The 15,224-nt window shown below is 50.9% G+C and overlaps 1 protein-coding gene across 3 annotated transcripts in view; it reads left to right on the top strand.

Annotated features, from left to right (window-relative positions):
- The window catches only part of GARNL3 (GTPase activating Rap/RanGAP domain like 3), an 81,581-nt gene extending 67,894 nt beyond the window's left edge, over positions 1 to 13,687 (top strand). For all 3 annotated transcript variants that reach the window (XM_053282041.1, XM_053282042.1, XM_053282043.1), the window contains exons 23-29: positions 1,697 to 1,763; positions 2,262 to 2,369; positions 3,012 to 3,130; positions 4,067 to 4,202; positions 4,757 to 4,966; positions 6,640 to 6,751; positions 7,852 to 13,687. In XM_053282041.1, coding sequence (XP_053138016.1) covers positions 1,697 to 1,763; positions 2,262 to 2,369; positions 3,012 to 3,130; positions 4,067 to 4,202; positions 4,757 to 4,966; positions 6,640 to 6,751; positions 7,852 to 8,005 — 906 coding nt within the window. In that variant the 3' untranslated portion in view covers positions 8,006 to 13,687. The remainder of the gene's footprint in view (positions 1 to 1,696; positions 1,764 to 2,261; positions 2,370 to 3,011; positions 3,131 to 4,066; positions 4,203 to 4,756; positions 4,967 to 6,639; positions 6,752 to 7,851) is intronic.
- The last annotated feature ends 1,537 nt before the right edge of the window (positions 13,688 to 15,224 follow it).

Raw genomic sequence — 15,224 nt, 5'->3', positions numbered from 1 at the left:
TAATATTTGAGCATAACCTCCTGAGAGGTTCTAGAGGGGCTAGCACAAATAAATAAAAGTCCTCCAAGTAAAAGCTGTATTCATTGCCACAGAACTTCATCATCAGGATCCTGTGGTTTCTGCATCATCACAGCACGTGATTGCCCGCAGTACTAAATCACCAGATGCATTCGGGTCGTTTTCGGTCCATTTATTCACAATATCCCAAAGGAAAAAAAACCCATCAAACAACTCTTCAGTTCCAAGAAAGACTCTCCATTTGCCAGACTCTAAAGGGTAGCTCTCTCACATCCCTGGGGGAAACGAAAAGCTGCCGTTTGGATAAACAACGGAAACTCTGTTGGTCTGTAAACATATACAGACTTGTGCATTTTGTATATATTTTGGTGCAAACTTTGTTTCTGTGCAGCTGCTAGCTAGAGAGGAGAGACCGTAAGTAAGGTCTGCGGCAGTGTTCTCCGTAGCTGCATTTCCCAGACGTTGTGGACTACAACTCCCATAATACCCAGCCAACGGCCTGTGCTGATGGGGATGCTGGGAGGTGTAGTCAGCAACTTCTGGGAAACCCTGTTACAGGGATTCCCACCCCCCCCAATAAAGTGGGGAAAGAGAAGGAGAAGGATAAAGAGGGGAAATACAAGATGCTTCCGTCTCTCTGAAGGAAGCAGTGTTGTCAACTGCCCTGATGTCCATAATAACCTGGCTCGGAATACAACCTTGGTTGGTGTCGAATGCTCTCCACTGCATTATGAAGCAAGCCCCATTTCCCCGAAAGTCTTTCTGCAGCTTGCATTAAAAGCCAGCCTGCCCACCCTAAACCCAAAATCTTATCCATTGCAATGACAGTTTTCCGGGTGGCTGATATCTACTCCCAGGCCGTGGGCATCCTGGGGAAATTAAGTTTCCCAAGGCCCCTGGCAGTTTTCCGGGGGGGGGGGGTGTCCTCGCAGAGAACCCTCCAGCCAAATTTCCCTGCCGCTGCCAGGTAAGCAGGAAGGAAAGCCAGTGGCAGAGAGGCATTCTGGGAAGGCACTCCGTCTTCGTTCTGCCCCTGGTGATGTCATCCGATCTGCAGCCGTGTTGATGACATCAGAAGTGACGATGTTGTCAAGTGTGTGGCGTGGTCTAAAGTTTCGGGCTCGGGGGGTGGGGGAGACGGAGAGCTTAAATTGCCACGTCCAACTCTGGATCATGGCGGGGAAGTTCGTACAGGGCTGTCAAGGATGCAGATCCACTGGATAGAATTACAGCCAAGTGGAAGATCCCAGGAGCTGGTAATTCTGCTGCTGCTACGGATATTTATATCCCGCTCTTCAGCCAAAGGTCTCAAAGTGGTTTACATAGAGGAATAGATAATACTTAAATAAGACGGCTTCCTGTCCCCAAAGGGCTCACAATCTAAAAAGAAATGCAAGATCGACACCAGCAACAGCCACTGGAGGGATGCTGTGCTGGGGACGGATAGGGCCAGTTGCCCTCCCCCTGCTAAATGTAAGAGAATGGCCACTTTAAAAGGCGTCTCGTTGCTCAGTTAGCAGGGGCGATATTTCATATTTACCGAGCGGGTGAGGATGAGGGAAGGGGCAAGGGGGAACGTCTCCCCGCTGCTGGCCCCGAAGCGCTGAATTGTTCTCGAAGAGCTTGGCGTGAGCTTGGCCTCTAGCCCGCCCACGACCCTTGCCCGTTATCATTGCAGGTTAATTTTGTTGCAGCTATAGATGTGTACGAAGACGGAGAAGCCGGCCTCCTCTTGTGTTACAACTGTAAGTACGGTCGGTTCGCGTCGCCGAGGGAGCAGGCCTGAATGTCCCGCGCGTTGTCAAGGGCCGGCTTCGGTCCTGTCCCGCCTCGGTATAGATTTGGTTGCTTTAACGGGCCGAAGGCTTGTTTGGCCTGGAGGAGGGGGAGAGAAGGGGGTCAAAATGGCCTCAAGATGAGGGCGAAGAGACACTAGGTTGCCTCCTTAGCCACACAGCGCTCCGCCCAAGCTGCGAGAGTTCAGGTGGGTTGATGCATAATTGGGGTTGGTACGTGGTCTGCTTGTGGAACTCACTGCCACGAGATTTAGGCATGGCCACTGGATTTAGCCGGCTTAAAAGGGGGGATTAGGAAAGCTCTCTTAATGGCACAGGAGCCGGGGCCATCAGAACAGCTGGTTCTAAAAGAACCCTAGTCCTTTTCTCCACAGACCCCTTTGCCGTGTTTGATATTGAGGCCTGCCTTGTCTTCTTGCCCGAAGCAATGAGTGTCTCTCGTTGCAGACGTCTGCTACTACCGCAAAGTGTGCCCTTTCAACAGGGCTTCGCCTTTGGTCCAGGCATCGGCGTCCGACTTCCACTTCAGCTGGAATCAGGTTCCTTACGCCATTGGTAAGAACGCAGGGAGGAGAGCTGGCCTGGTGGTAGCGAGCATGAGTCATCCCCTTTGCTGAGCAGGGTCTGCCCTGGTTTGTATTTGGATGGGAGACCACATAAGATCTGTAAGATCTTCCCCTCAGGGGAGGGGCCACTCTGGGGAGAGCACCGGCCTGCTTGCAGGCAGAAGGTCCCAAGTTGGCCTCCTTGGCAGCATCTCCAAGATCGGGCTGAGAGAGAGACTCCTGCCTGCAACCTGTGAGAAGCCGCTGCCAGTCTGTGCAGACAATCCTGAGCTAGCTAGACCAAGGGTCTGACTCCGTGTATGGCAGCTTCCCATGTACCTCCCTCCATCTTCCTCTCTGTTGCCTTGCTTGGTGTCAAATTTTGAACTGCAAGCTCCTCGGGGCAGAGACCTGTCCTCTCATTGTCTTCCAAAGGCCACCAGGCACGTGGGTGCCTCAGTCTAAACGAATCAACAAGACTGGAGGCTGGCAGCTGACCAGCTTTTCAGGAAAACCTGCCGCCTTCTCCCCTGGTCTTATTGACCACGCTTGCATGGCACCAGTACTTGATCGGCTGTAGCTCCTTCATGAAGAACACCTCTCCTCTCCTCTCCTCTCCTCTCCTCTCCTCTCCTCTCCTCTCCTCTCGCAGTTTGCGCCTTCCCCTACATTCTGGCCTTCACTACCGATTCCATTGAGATCCGTCTCGTCGTGAACGGCAACCTCGTCCACACGGCCGTGGTTCCGGCGCTCCAACTGGTGGCGTCCAGGGTAAGGAGGCCGGAAAGCCTCGATCCTGTCCATCCGAACGTTGAGTCCATTAATTAGTTAGATTACTGTATTTTCCCCAATTGAAGACAGCTCTTGAATTTAAGAAAGAACTTGGAAGAAACCAAGTCTTGGATTCGGATCGATGCAGTAATTCCTTTATTGATTTTAATACTTGGACAGAAACGGGGCCCCAATTAACCACACGGCAAACGTTGACTTTTCAATTCTTTTTGGTCCAAGCTATCTTAGAAACAACTTTATTTACGATCAAAGATCAGCGACGGAACTATTACAGTTTTACTCCTGCAAAACCCAAACTGTTTGTTTGTTGTGTTTTTGTTTGTTGTGTTTTCACCTCGCGACACAAAACTTAGCTACTGCAGAGGTTTTACCTTGGTTGGTATCAAAAAGACGAAGTGTGGTATAGAACCCACCTGCCCCAGGTATTTCAACAATAAGGGGGTAATATATGAACATCCTTATAGAAAGGGCAGTATAATAAAACATGCTGAATCGTTTTGAACCCCAGTCCATACAGGCAGATTTGATCAGCAGAGTTTTAGAATCTCTCTCTCATTGAAGCTGCTGGTGGCCAGCTCTGTCTTAGAAGAGGCATTCTGTCCCGGTTAAAGAGACAGGAGAATGCCTCTTTTCTGAAAGGAGAATGCCTCTTTTTTGTGCGTGCTTCCTCTAAAACCAAAAGAAATTACTGGCTTGTGTTTTTTCTCCTTTTGAACTTTTCTCCACTGCGAACGTATGCAGGTCTGTTTGCTTGCTAAAATTCATACAGTCCATTGACGACTCTTTTATATCTTAATTGGGACATTTTGCCCATTGTTGCATATGAGTTGTATGTGTCCAGAGGTAGCTGAGAAATAAGGAGTTAGGCAGATTAGGAATTCCTTTTTTGCTCACTCGGCCTCTTCCTCCTTCCAGTCAGATATCTACTTCAAAGCGGCCACGGCTGTGAGGGAACCGTCCAATAGTAGCTCCAAGGAGACCAGCTTACCCAGTTCCCCGCAGACGCCGTCCGTCCACGAAATCCCCGTGTTCTCTCCTTCAGCAGCAGAGGGTGAGGAGGCTAGCTGGCGGCTCCTTCCAGTAATGGCGCCTCCACAGCAGGTGGAGCTAAGGCCGCCCATCTTGAGCCGTTTTCGATGGCGGCCATGTTGGCCCTGGTGCTCCCTCCCTGGGGGGGTCTCCGGCAGAGGGGGGGGGGGACTCCCCGTCCTTTTCATATGGAAGCTGGGACGGGGGTGGTCAAAACCGGGCAAGAGCCCATAAAGCCAAAGCTCAGCCCAAACAGGAAGTCTTTATGGCTCTTCCTGTGGAGGACTGCCAGTGACCATCCTCATTGGGCAGAATCACTCTGCTGCGTGGTCACCCTTCATTGCCCAGGGAGGCCCTCCAGCCTGTAACCCAAGTGGCTAACTTGGGTATACGTGGGCAGCCACGGCTGGTAACCCCCTCCCCCTGGTTCTGTGGGCTACTGACGTTTACAGATTTATTTGTGAGGCCGTTTCGCGCTCGTTTCGGGCCTCCGATCCTTTCCTCCCCTCGTTTCGGGCCTCCGATCCTTTCCTCCCCTGGTTTCGGGCCTCCGATCCTTTCCTCCCCTCGTTTCAGGCGAAGCGCTGTGCAAAAACCTCTACAAGATTCCTCTCAGCAACCTGGTGGGCAGGAGCATCGAGCGGCCCCTCAAGTCCCCCCTGGTCCCCAAAGCCATCACTGCCCCGGCCCCCAGTGTGGTGGCCGCCATCCCCACCACGCCCGCCCTCTCTGTGTCGCGCATGGAAATCAAGGAGATCGCAAGTAGGACGCGCAAGGAATTACTCGGTAAGGTCCTCCTGGCCGTGTGCGGGCCACTCCTGAAGTCGGTCAGGAACTTTACTTTATTACATTTTATTACATTTCCATCCCGGAGCTCAAGACGGCCTCCATGGGGATTCCGTCCAGGTGGACAGAGACACCGGGACCTGCTTAGCTTCAACCAAGTGCCTTGTATCCTCTAAGCTCTCCTGGGACATCACCTTAGTGCCAAAGCACTCAGGGAGGAGAGCTGGTCTTGTGGTCACAAGCATGACTTGCCCCCTTTGCTAAGCAGGGTCTGCCCTGGTGTGCATTTGAAGGGGAGACTGCGTGTGTGAGCACCGGAAGATCTTCCCCTTAGGGGATGGGGCTGCTCTGGGAAGAGCACCTTTACACTTGTGTGCAGAATGGTTCCCAGTTCCCTCCCTGGCAGCATCTCCAAGAGAGGGCTGAGAGACTCCTGCCTGCAGCCTTGGAGAAGCCGCTGCCAGTCTGTGCAGACGATACTGAGCTAGATGGGCCAAGGGTCTGACTCGGTATATGGCAGCTTCCTGTGTCCCTAAATCATTTTCTTGCACAGCAAAGTCCCACCAACAGATTTGCAGGCCATTCTCCTGCCCGCCCGGAACCTTTGCTGGAGAGAGAATTTGTTTCGGACTGCGACGTAAAATTGGAGCCTGTTCTTCTGAACTGGGGCCAAGCATTTGTAGTTCGGGATAGAGAATCGCGAACCCTGAACCTTGGCCTGGAGAGCAGGAGTCCTCTGCCTTGGATCCCCAGATGTAGTTGAACTACAATGCCCATCATCCCCCACCTCAGTGGCCCTCTTGTGGCATGGGCGAGAGTCCTGTGGATACTCTCCTGTTCCGTTACCTTTTTTATTTATGATTTTTATCTACCCTGGAAGTCCCTTTTGGTCAGGATGGTGGGCTACAGATATTTAAATGAATCCTCGGTCAGTTTATTTGTGTAGCCATAGCCATACATAAGATATTTGACTCGGAAAATTAGGTTGTTAAAACAATGGCATAAGAAAATCGCAGGACACTCCCGAACACAATCATTGACTCAGAATAATGCAGAACAATTAAACTGATTGTATCAGCTTGCCACATACTTTGGTGGCCAACGAAAAAGCTTGCTCCTCTTCCGGTAATATAGGGCCTGCTAAAGGTAAAGTGTGCCATCGAGTCGGTGTCGACTCATGGTGCCCACAGAGCCATGACAAGTTGATGTCGACTCGTGGTGCCCACAGAGCCCTGTGGTTGTCTTTGGTAGAATACAGGAGGGGTTTCCCATTGCCTCCTCCCGTGCAATATGAGACGATGCCTTTCAGCATCTTCCTGTATCACTGCTGTCTGATATAGATGTTTCCCGTATTTTGTGTAACAGACCCATGGGGATTCGAACCTGCAACCTCTGGCTTGATAATCAAGACGTTTCCCCACTGCCCCATTAGATGGCTACTAGCCAATTAAAAAACTGGCATCTAGAACTCCAAAGATCTCCCAGGACAAACCAGAAGTGCTGGCCAAAGAAACGCATCCCATAAGCCATTGTGGAAATCACAACAGATGGGTAAACTCTTTCACTGCCCCAGACCCACATGGACACAGGCGCTCTATTTTAATACATTACCCCCCGCTTTCCTGCCTCCTTTCTGCAAGGGTTCGGACCCCTTCCCTTTCTCTGTTATCCAGGCCTCTTAGGTGAGCCGATTTCCAAGCCGGACGGAGGACCGAAGCAAAAGAAAGTTCCTCCGAAGCAGACGGACCCCAAGCCGGAGCCTGTGCGGTCCACAAGCAGTGACAGGTATGTTCGGAGGCCTCCCGCATGGCACCGTTGGATGTGTCTAGTTCTGGCAGCCTGGTCTGCTCGCCTTCCTTGCGCGAGATCACAAACGCTGTCTCCTTTCCAGAGGCGTTTGTGAAGTGGTGTTTGCTTTGGGGAGTAAACATTGTTTGAGCTGATTGATCTGTTATCCGGCCTTGGGGCAGTGGTCATCTTGGTTTTAGGGTAAGGGTTAGTAAGTGGTCCCGAACTGATTCTCCTTGTTTATATTAGAGGTACCGTCAGATTTCGAGGATTTATGTCCTTTGCGAGTACGGACCCGCAACCAAATGTTGTGTGGTCTATCCCAAGCTTTTAGACACCTTTGTCCCCCCCAGCCACAGAAGGGATTGCCTGTCTTGTGGCAGTATTCTTCAAGTGGAGAAACTTCCCACTCATTCCCCCCCCACCCGCCCCAAGTCCTCTTTCCACCCTCTTCACCGCTGAGTTCCATTAGCTCCGCCCACCTGGTTGTCTGTTAAATGTCCTCAGAGTCCACAAACATTCCATTCCATCGAGTTACTTTGGGGTGGTTGTGGTTGTTGTTGTTGTTGCCCTTTTGGGGTTCCCCCCTTTCAGATTTTTTGGAAACCAAAGTATCTGTGGGCTACCCCAAGTCTGCTGGTAACTCCCTCTTGTCCTCAGTTGCTCCTGTTATGTGTCCATAATATTTCCAGCACTTTCAGAAACCGATAGATCATTACTATGGTTTTCTCCTGCCCTCCCCGCCAAACGTGGTCCCTCTTTGTCCTTACAACAACCCTGCGAGGTGGGTTAGGTTGAGAAACAGTGGCTGGCCCAAGCGAGCTTCATGGCCGAGGGAGGATTTGAACCTGGGTCGCCCTGGCCCTAGTCCAGCACTCTAACCACTACACCGCACTGACTGTCATACGTTTACTGCAGCAAGGGTTTTGTAGGCAAAACATTAGCGAGCCAACCCAGTTCCAGCTGTAAGGTACGGGAGTATCATCTGTTTCGATTATGTCGCAGTGGCTAAATGGATCTAATTATGCTCCAGGGCTTTACTCCTTTTGGGGTTATGAGTTCCTCACCCCGTCCCTTCGCTGCTTTCATCCCCGCAGGCTCGTCCCCAGCCTTTTCGAGAGTACCTCGGAAGAACGCCACTTCTCCACCAGTTCCGACCCAGACACGGCCACACGGGAAGAGAGTCCCCACTCGGCCAGCCTCTTCCAGCTCGGGGCTTCCTTTGACGAAGACACCATTGACTTGAAGTGAAGACAATCTAGACCCACCACACACATTCCCACCCCACGCTTTTCTCTTCCCCCCCACCCGCCCGTTCCGAATGACCCTTGGTATGGTATAGGAACATCACACTACACTTTCTGATAATCCCGGAAGCAGAGAAGGTGGGCGCTCCAGAAGGCCGGATGTGTGTGGCTCTTTGGCCGGTGGGATGGGACGGGTGTAAGCGTCGTTTCGCTCTTATTTTTCTCGGAGTCGCTGCCCGCCTCATTTAAAGAGCTGTTGGTCCTCATCAGATTGTTTTTAATTGGCTAATGGGTTGAATCTTCATACATTGGCATGTGACTGAAACAATGGTTTTGAACGTCTTAGGAGTATTCCCTACTGTGGGAGTGAATTGGGAATGCCTCTTATGTTACAGAATGCCTCTTATGTTACAGAATGCCTCTTGGCTCTCCAGCTTTTGGCAACCTTGGTTCTCCAGCTGTTGATGAGCTACAACTCCCATCACCCCCAGCTGCAGTTTATTACAGCTGGGGATGATGGGAGTTGTAGTTCAGCAACCATTGGAGAGTCAAGGTCACCCACCCCAGGGTTACAGAATGCCTTTTCTGTGACGGTGCTTCCCTCTTGCAGTTTATATATATATATTTTAAAGTACATTAAAAATGGTTTACTTGAAGAAAATACTGTATTTACCTGAATCCAAGACTAGGTTTCCCCCAAGTTATTCCATGTCAGAAATCAGGGGAGTCATCTTCAATGTAGAGTCCTCTTAGGGGTAAGTAAGGGTATAAGCTGCATTTAACCTCTTGTTTTATTTTTTTTAAGGGGCTCGTCTATAAATTCAGAGGAGTCTTCTATTTGGGTAAATACAGCAATGTGCCACCCAGTCAATTCAGTTAATTGGATAAAATTTAGCCAGTTAATTGACTAAAAAGGTTTGGAATAGATTAACCAATTAATCGGCTGCGGCCTTACTGAACTGACCCTCGTTTTCACTCCTAAGGAAGGTAGCAGGTAGCCAAGATATTTTATTTTTATACGGTTGGAGCTTTTAAAGTAGATAAAATGTTTGTTTTCTTCCTCTCTTCTTTCTGGTTGGAGACGGTGCGGATGTGAATAATGAATTGGCTCTCTGCTTTGATTGCAGCAGGTTAGGAAAGATGACCCTACAGCAGAAATTTGAGTTGAGTTGTTTTGTTTCTAAAGATTCAAGAGCGCTGGCTAACTGCCAGGCCATTCTGAAGTAACCAGTGGCCGTTTCTACCCTGATGGAAAGCCCGGCCAGTGGTGCAGTGTGACACCGACTCTTTGCCAATTGCACGCTTCTCCTTCCCAGGGACACATCCCACCCTTCAGAACAGACCGGCTGGATCAGGTCCAAGGCCCATCCAGTCCAGCATCCTGTTTCACACAGTGGCTTGTCGTTTCGTTTATCAGTAGTGATGTGGTTAAACCAGGGTCTTATTGAACCAGGGTCTGAAACAGAGGCTGATGTGAGTTTTGGACCCGTGGTTAAGGAACCCTGGTTAACTCTAACCATGGTTCAAGTTACTTCTGATAAATGGCTTAACTGGGGAGAAGGCAGAGATGTGTGGTTTTTTTTTGGTGGGGGGGCGTGCTAGGTATTTGGATATGCATTGCCAGAGGTCCGGATTAAATTGTTCCCTTTTCTCTTGCGACGCCCCTCTTCTCCCCTCCTCCATCTCTCTAGTATTGCGTTAGCAGATTTTGACTCTCTTCCAAAAACTCTTTTCTCCTCCATCCTGAAGTCCAGTAGACGAAGAGAGGCGACTTGAAAGGACAAACTGTCCTCCGAGAAGCCCCTCTTGCCTCTTCCACTCATTGACCCTGGAGGACTGGACGAGCTCGGAGGCATTCCAGGACAGGCAAAAATCCCATGAGGTGCCCATAACGGAAGGAGTTGCCCAAGAGATTCTCCACTCATTGAGGGGCTCCTCGCAACGGGCAGGCAGGCCCTCACCCCCAGAAATGACCCAACCAACCAGGTAAATTAAGAATCAGTTAAAATGATTAGGAAACGGCGCCATCTTCCTGCGACTGGGCCATCTTAGAGTACTTAAAGAACAAAAGCCTCGGCTACTAAGCGGGGCTTTTACGGTACAACTCTGGGCAAGAGCTCTGGCTTGCCGTGCAGCGTAGAATGTTTGCTTTTGTTTAAAAAAACGAATACGTTCCTAGTCCTCATGAGCGTGGGGTCGGTTTGTGTTTTGCTTTTTTAAAGGTAAGGGCAGTGTTGTCTCTTGAGACTAAAAAGGGGGAGGGTCTAGGGTGGGAGTCCAGGGGGCAGGGGCTGAGGCAAAGCGCTCGGATCCTGCCCACGGGTCCCACGTTCCACCTCCTCTTCTCCTACCTCCTTTGCCCACCGATTATTCCATGAGTCCAATCTCGGTCGCTTCTCTTACGCCATTGCCTTATTTTGCAAGCAGAACAGCTCTTAGCCGCCCGGCATTTGGGCCAGCGCTGAAGAGGCTTGATGCGCAGTAAACAAAAACATCTTTGCCCTGCCCAATTAGTGGATTCGCATTTGCGTCACCCCACGTAGCTTTCTTGGCCCGTAGAAGCTGCATCGCTGAGTTTGCCACTTGTGGGAGCAGCCCGGAAAACCAGCGAAGGGAAGCTCACAGGTGCTGCTCGGAGGAATTTGGAATATCCAGCCACGATCTTGCAAAACGCGGGTGTGTTGTGTGTGTGCGGAACACAGCAGGCGTGTCCAGGAGGGGATGTGGGGCTTTGTAAGGCTTGCGTTTAGGGTTAGAGCGGCTAGCAGAGGCACTGGGTACTGGCCAGCATTTCCCAGGGTTGCTGGATTACTGCAGGGTCTCTTAAGCGGAAGCAAACCCAGCATAGTCTCTCCTTGGTCATGGCTGCTGGAGGTAGTCCGCGAGGCCGGCCCCCAAATTTTGGGCGTTGGTACCATCTCGGGAGACGAATGTTCTCAGTGATTTGTTTTGGCTCCCTGTCCCCAAAGGGCTCACAACAATTTAAAAAAGAAACATAAACTAGGCCACAGCCACTGCAGGGATGCTGTGCTGGGGATGGAGAAGGCCAGGTGCTCTCCCCCCGCTCAAGAAAGAGACCCCCCCCCCCCATTTTCAAAAGGTGCCTCTTTGCTCAGTTGGCAGGGGAGAAGAGCTAGTGATATAAAAGGATTCATGGCCAGTGTTCTCTGATTCTTTTTCATTGTGGTCTTGCATCTGGGGAGCCAAGTGTGAAGAACCCCCCCTGCCTCCAAAATTGAACTGGTTCTCCCCTCTTTGCCACAGGCAGTCTTCCCCTCCTTGTGCCCCAGCAAACTTTCTCCTGTCTGTGCAAACCTCATGTAGGCACCTCCTCCCTTTCTCCCCCCGCCCCAGTAGCTTTCCTTCCCCACAGCCCCTTGGGACCCCTTGGTCCCACCTCTCCACACCATGGGACTGGGTGCCATTGCTGCCGCCATTTCGCCTCCTCCAGCAGCCTCGATACAGCTGCCTGCAGAAACGCCCTCGCAAAGATCCTGCGCCATGCAGCTGTTTTCGTATTCTGCTTGAGAGGCGGAAACTCCGTGCAGGAGCTCAGCTCGAGTGTGGACGGCCAGGTGTGTGCTGGATGGCTCCTAGCTTCGGCCACAGGGCTGTTGGGCCGTCCAGATCAGACTCTTAGCTGGGACGTTTTCAGTCCTCCATCGTTGGCAGCTAAGATGGCGGAAAGGCATTTCCCCGTTGATTGAGCTGTCGGCGTCTTCCCCTGTGTGAGGACTGACTATCGGTGTCGAATTGGGTGTGGTTTCGCTGGGCCTCTTTATGCTCGACTGGAGTTTCTCTTTGGCTAGCCAGGGCATTTCCTCGGACTTCTTCAAGGCTTGTTTCCCATTAAAGAGCTTTTGCGAGGGGCTCCTTGGCGTGTTTCGGAGGGGACAGAGTCTAGGTCGGATCCCCCAGTAGCGATTGGTAGTTCTTGGCACATATAAGGTGGCAAGTCACAATTCAGAATCCGTCCTAGGACCTGAGCGGCTGTTCCCAAGGGGCTGTTATCCTTTGCCCCTTTTCCTGACTTCAGTCCCTCCTCCCGGTCCTTCTCTCTCTGTTTTCTGACATCCTCTGTCCGGTGTAGCTAGTGCCAGAGGAATGAGGCCGACAGACCTGCCTGGCCTCAGACCCAGTGACAGAGGACCGACGTTTTCTTATCCTGTCTTCCTTGGAAATTTGACAGTGGGCTGGCGGGCGATGGTTAGTAGCCGCTCCATCGATGTTTCGAAGAAGTTCAAAGTAGCCCGGGAGCAGAGTCCTTCTCCTCCTCCTCCTTCAAGCAGGTGCCTCCAGCACTTGGGCTTGGCCCCCTTTGTAGCATCACATCACTTTTTTAAAAAATGAATCGCCGTTACCTTTGCATGTCCGTCCTGTCCGTGCCGCTTAAAGGGCCGGTGGCCAAGAACCCGCTCTCCATTTCCTGCGACGTTGCTGGGCGGCCAGAGCGAGGCTCCCTCTCTCCGTACGAAACGAAGGGATGGCGCCACTTCCTGCAGGTTTGACTTCCTCCTATTTATGACGTATTTCTCTTGCCAGATGGAAGGCACTTCCGGCGATGCTCCCGTTTGTACAAAACCCCTCTGTTGTCAACCCCCGGTGGCTTGTTTTCCTTAACGCCTCGAGCAGAATCCAGCAGAAGTCGGGCGACCCGCGCGGTCCCCCACTGCTGAAAGGGACCGGACGCCTCGGGCGGACTGATCCGTGGCAGGTTTGCCCGGAAGCCTCGCCCCTGTCAGAGGGGACTTGCCTCCAAGTTAAGCTGCAGTCCGAGCAGGTGGGGAACTTGGTGCTTAAAATTGGCGGGGAAGGGCAAGAGATCCAGGCAGGTCGGAGTGGATCGGTTGGATTTCATTAATCCCAGTTCTCCATACTTGGAATGCCGGCTGTCATCTGGACGGAATCACTCCTGGGTGGTCCTATTGGAATTAAGGAGCCCTTTAGAGTCGTTCCTAATTAGTGCTACTCAGTAATACAGAGATTAGTGCTACTCAGTAAGTTGGGTTTGTCCATCGGCCGTTGTTGGAACTGACGGCGGAGTTAAATGCACACGCGCAGCGGGCTGGAATTGGGCTTAAACCGGCTGCTTGAGTTCCCCAGGGCATCCCGTCCGTTTCAACGGGATGTGCAACCCTTTCCGTGTGCATTGACTCAAGAGGCAAGCCGCGCCCTGTTCAGTGGGATTGTTTCCTAGTCAATGGGCTTAGGATTGCAGCCAGGACAGCACAGTCCTTACTCAGGAGGAGGTCTGGTTACGTCCGGGTAGAGGCGGCCCTACCTTGCAGCTCCCGCCCCGCCTCACTTTTGCTGGATTGTGCCCCTTGACTGTTACTCTTGTTGGGGTTTTGTACTTTTCAATGATTCTGTACTGTTGGGCTGTAGCTAACCCTCCTGTGAGTCTCAAAGTTAAAATTACCACCAAGTGTCTTAAACTCGATTGTATTGCCATTGTTTTTAAATGCTCAAAGTAATAATGTCTTCGGTTCCCCCCTCTCCCCACTTATTTTTGGGTTTCCTCGTTTTGTGTTTTCAAAATGTAGCCTGTAAAGAAAAAGAGAATCCAGAGATGAATATAATGGCAGAAATCTGTTCCAGAAGTTCCATAGACCACAACTGTAAAATGGACTGTAGGTTCTTATTTTCTCTTTTTTCCTTCCTTGATATGTAATAAATATTTATGACATTTGGCCCTCTGATTTTTCCCACCCTTAAGGCGATGAAATGAGCAGGTTTTTTATTTTCTATTTATTTTTGTATCTTGTTTCCCCACAATCTTAACCAGAACTGAATCCGAGTATGCTGGTTGGATTTGATTTGAGTTGGGTAAGGTTGATGCTGAAGACGACCTTGCTGCCTCAGAAGACTTATTCAAGCAACCGCCAAACAAGGCCGTGTTTGACCAAGAAGCAGAGCGGCAAGAGCCCAAATGTTCTGGTGGTGGTGACGTGTGATTTCCGGGTTCTCTTTCCCTTTCAAGACAAACGCTCATGGCTGTGGGGGTGTACAACCCTATTTCGTTTAGGGGGAGATACGGCACACAGAGGAGGTTGTGATGCAAAGGGCATACCTTCTGTTGAGAGTCGGTGGTCAGCAGTTACACCGCGCTCAAAGTGTCCGCAGGGTTCGAGTGATCCCACCTTTCAGAGTAATGATGAACGAGACAGACTGCTGTCAGGTTAATCCCATCCAGGCTTCGAGTGGTGGTCCGTCTCTTTTAAGCACCGAGTGCAAAAAGATCCCGGGGCCGTTCTCACGAGCCTCAAGAGCAGGACTGCACAACGGGGGCTTTCCAGCTCTGTTTGGACTACAGCGCCCATGTTCCCTAGCCACAAAGGCCCCTTTGCCAGACTTTTGCACATTGTGACCATGCTTCAGATTGGCTCACCAAACAGCATGTTGGGAGAAGTCAAGCCTTTTTCAATTTCACCTGCTCAGTCACTGGGGCTTTGTTTAAAACCCCTAGGAAAATGTAGTTGCTATTCTTCTCCCTTATATTCCGAGGCCTGGATATGTCTGACTGGTCAAACAAATCCAGGCCTAGAAATATAAGGGGGCGGAGGTCCAATTGGTCAAACTTTCCTCCAGGAATGCACCTGGTGTAGCCTCGTGTATTCTGGTGTATTTCAAACCTGCCAGAATATACCTGGTGTAGCCTACTGTATTCTAGTATATTTCATATCTGCCTGAACACATCTACTGTATTCTGGTATATTTCAAACCTGCCAGAAGACACCTACTGTATTCTGGTGTATTTCAAATCTGCCAGAACACATCTACTGTATTCTGGTGTATTTCATATCTGCCAGAACACATCTACTGTATTCTAGTGTATTTCAAGTCTGCTAGAACACATCTACTGTATTCTGGTGTATTTCCAATCTGCAGAGGCCCTAGACTTTGAGAGGGGGCTACACCCCCCCATTGACCCTTTGCCCCATTGACCCTTTGCCCCATTGACCCTTTGCCCCATTGACCCTTTGCCCCATTGACCCTTTGCCCCATTGACCCTTTGCCCCATTGACCCTTTGCCCCATTGACCCTTTGCCCCATTGACCCTTTGCCCCATTGACCCTTTGCCCCATTGACCCTTTGCCCCATTGACCCTTTGCCCCATTGACCCTTCCAAATCTGCCAGAATATACCTGGGGTAGCCTACTGTATTCTAGTGTATTTCAAAATACACCTGCTGTATTTAGAATACAGACATTTGACCAGTTGCC

Source organism: Hemicordylus capensis, chromosome 17 (assembly GCF_027244095.1).
Source record: "Hemicordylus capensis ecotype Gifberg chromosome 17, rHemCap1.1.pri, whole genome shotgun sequence".
Lineage (NCBI taxonomy): Eukaryota > Metazoa > Chordata > Lepidosauria > Squamata > Cordylidae > Hemicordylus > Hemicordylus capensis.
This window is presented reverse-complemented; position numbering and strand designations above follow the sequence as displayed.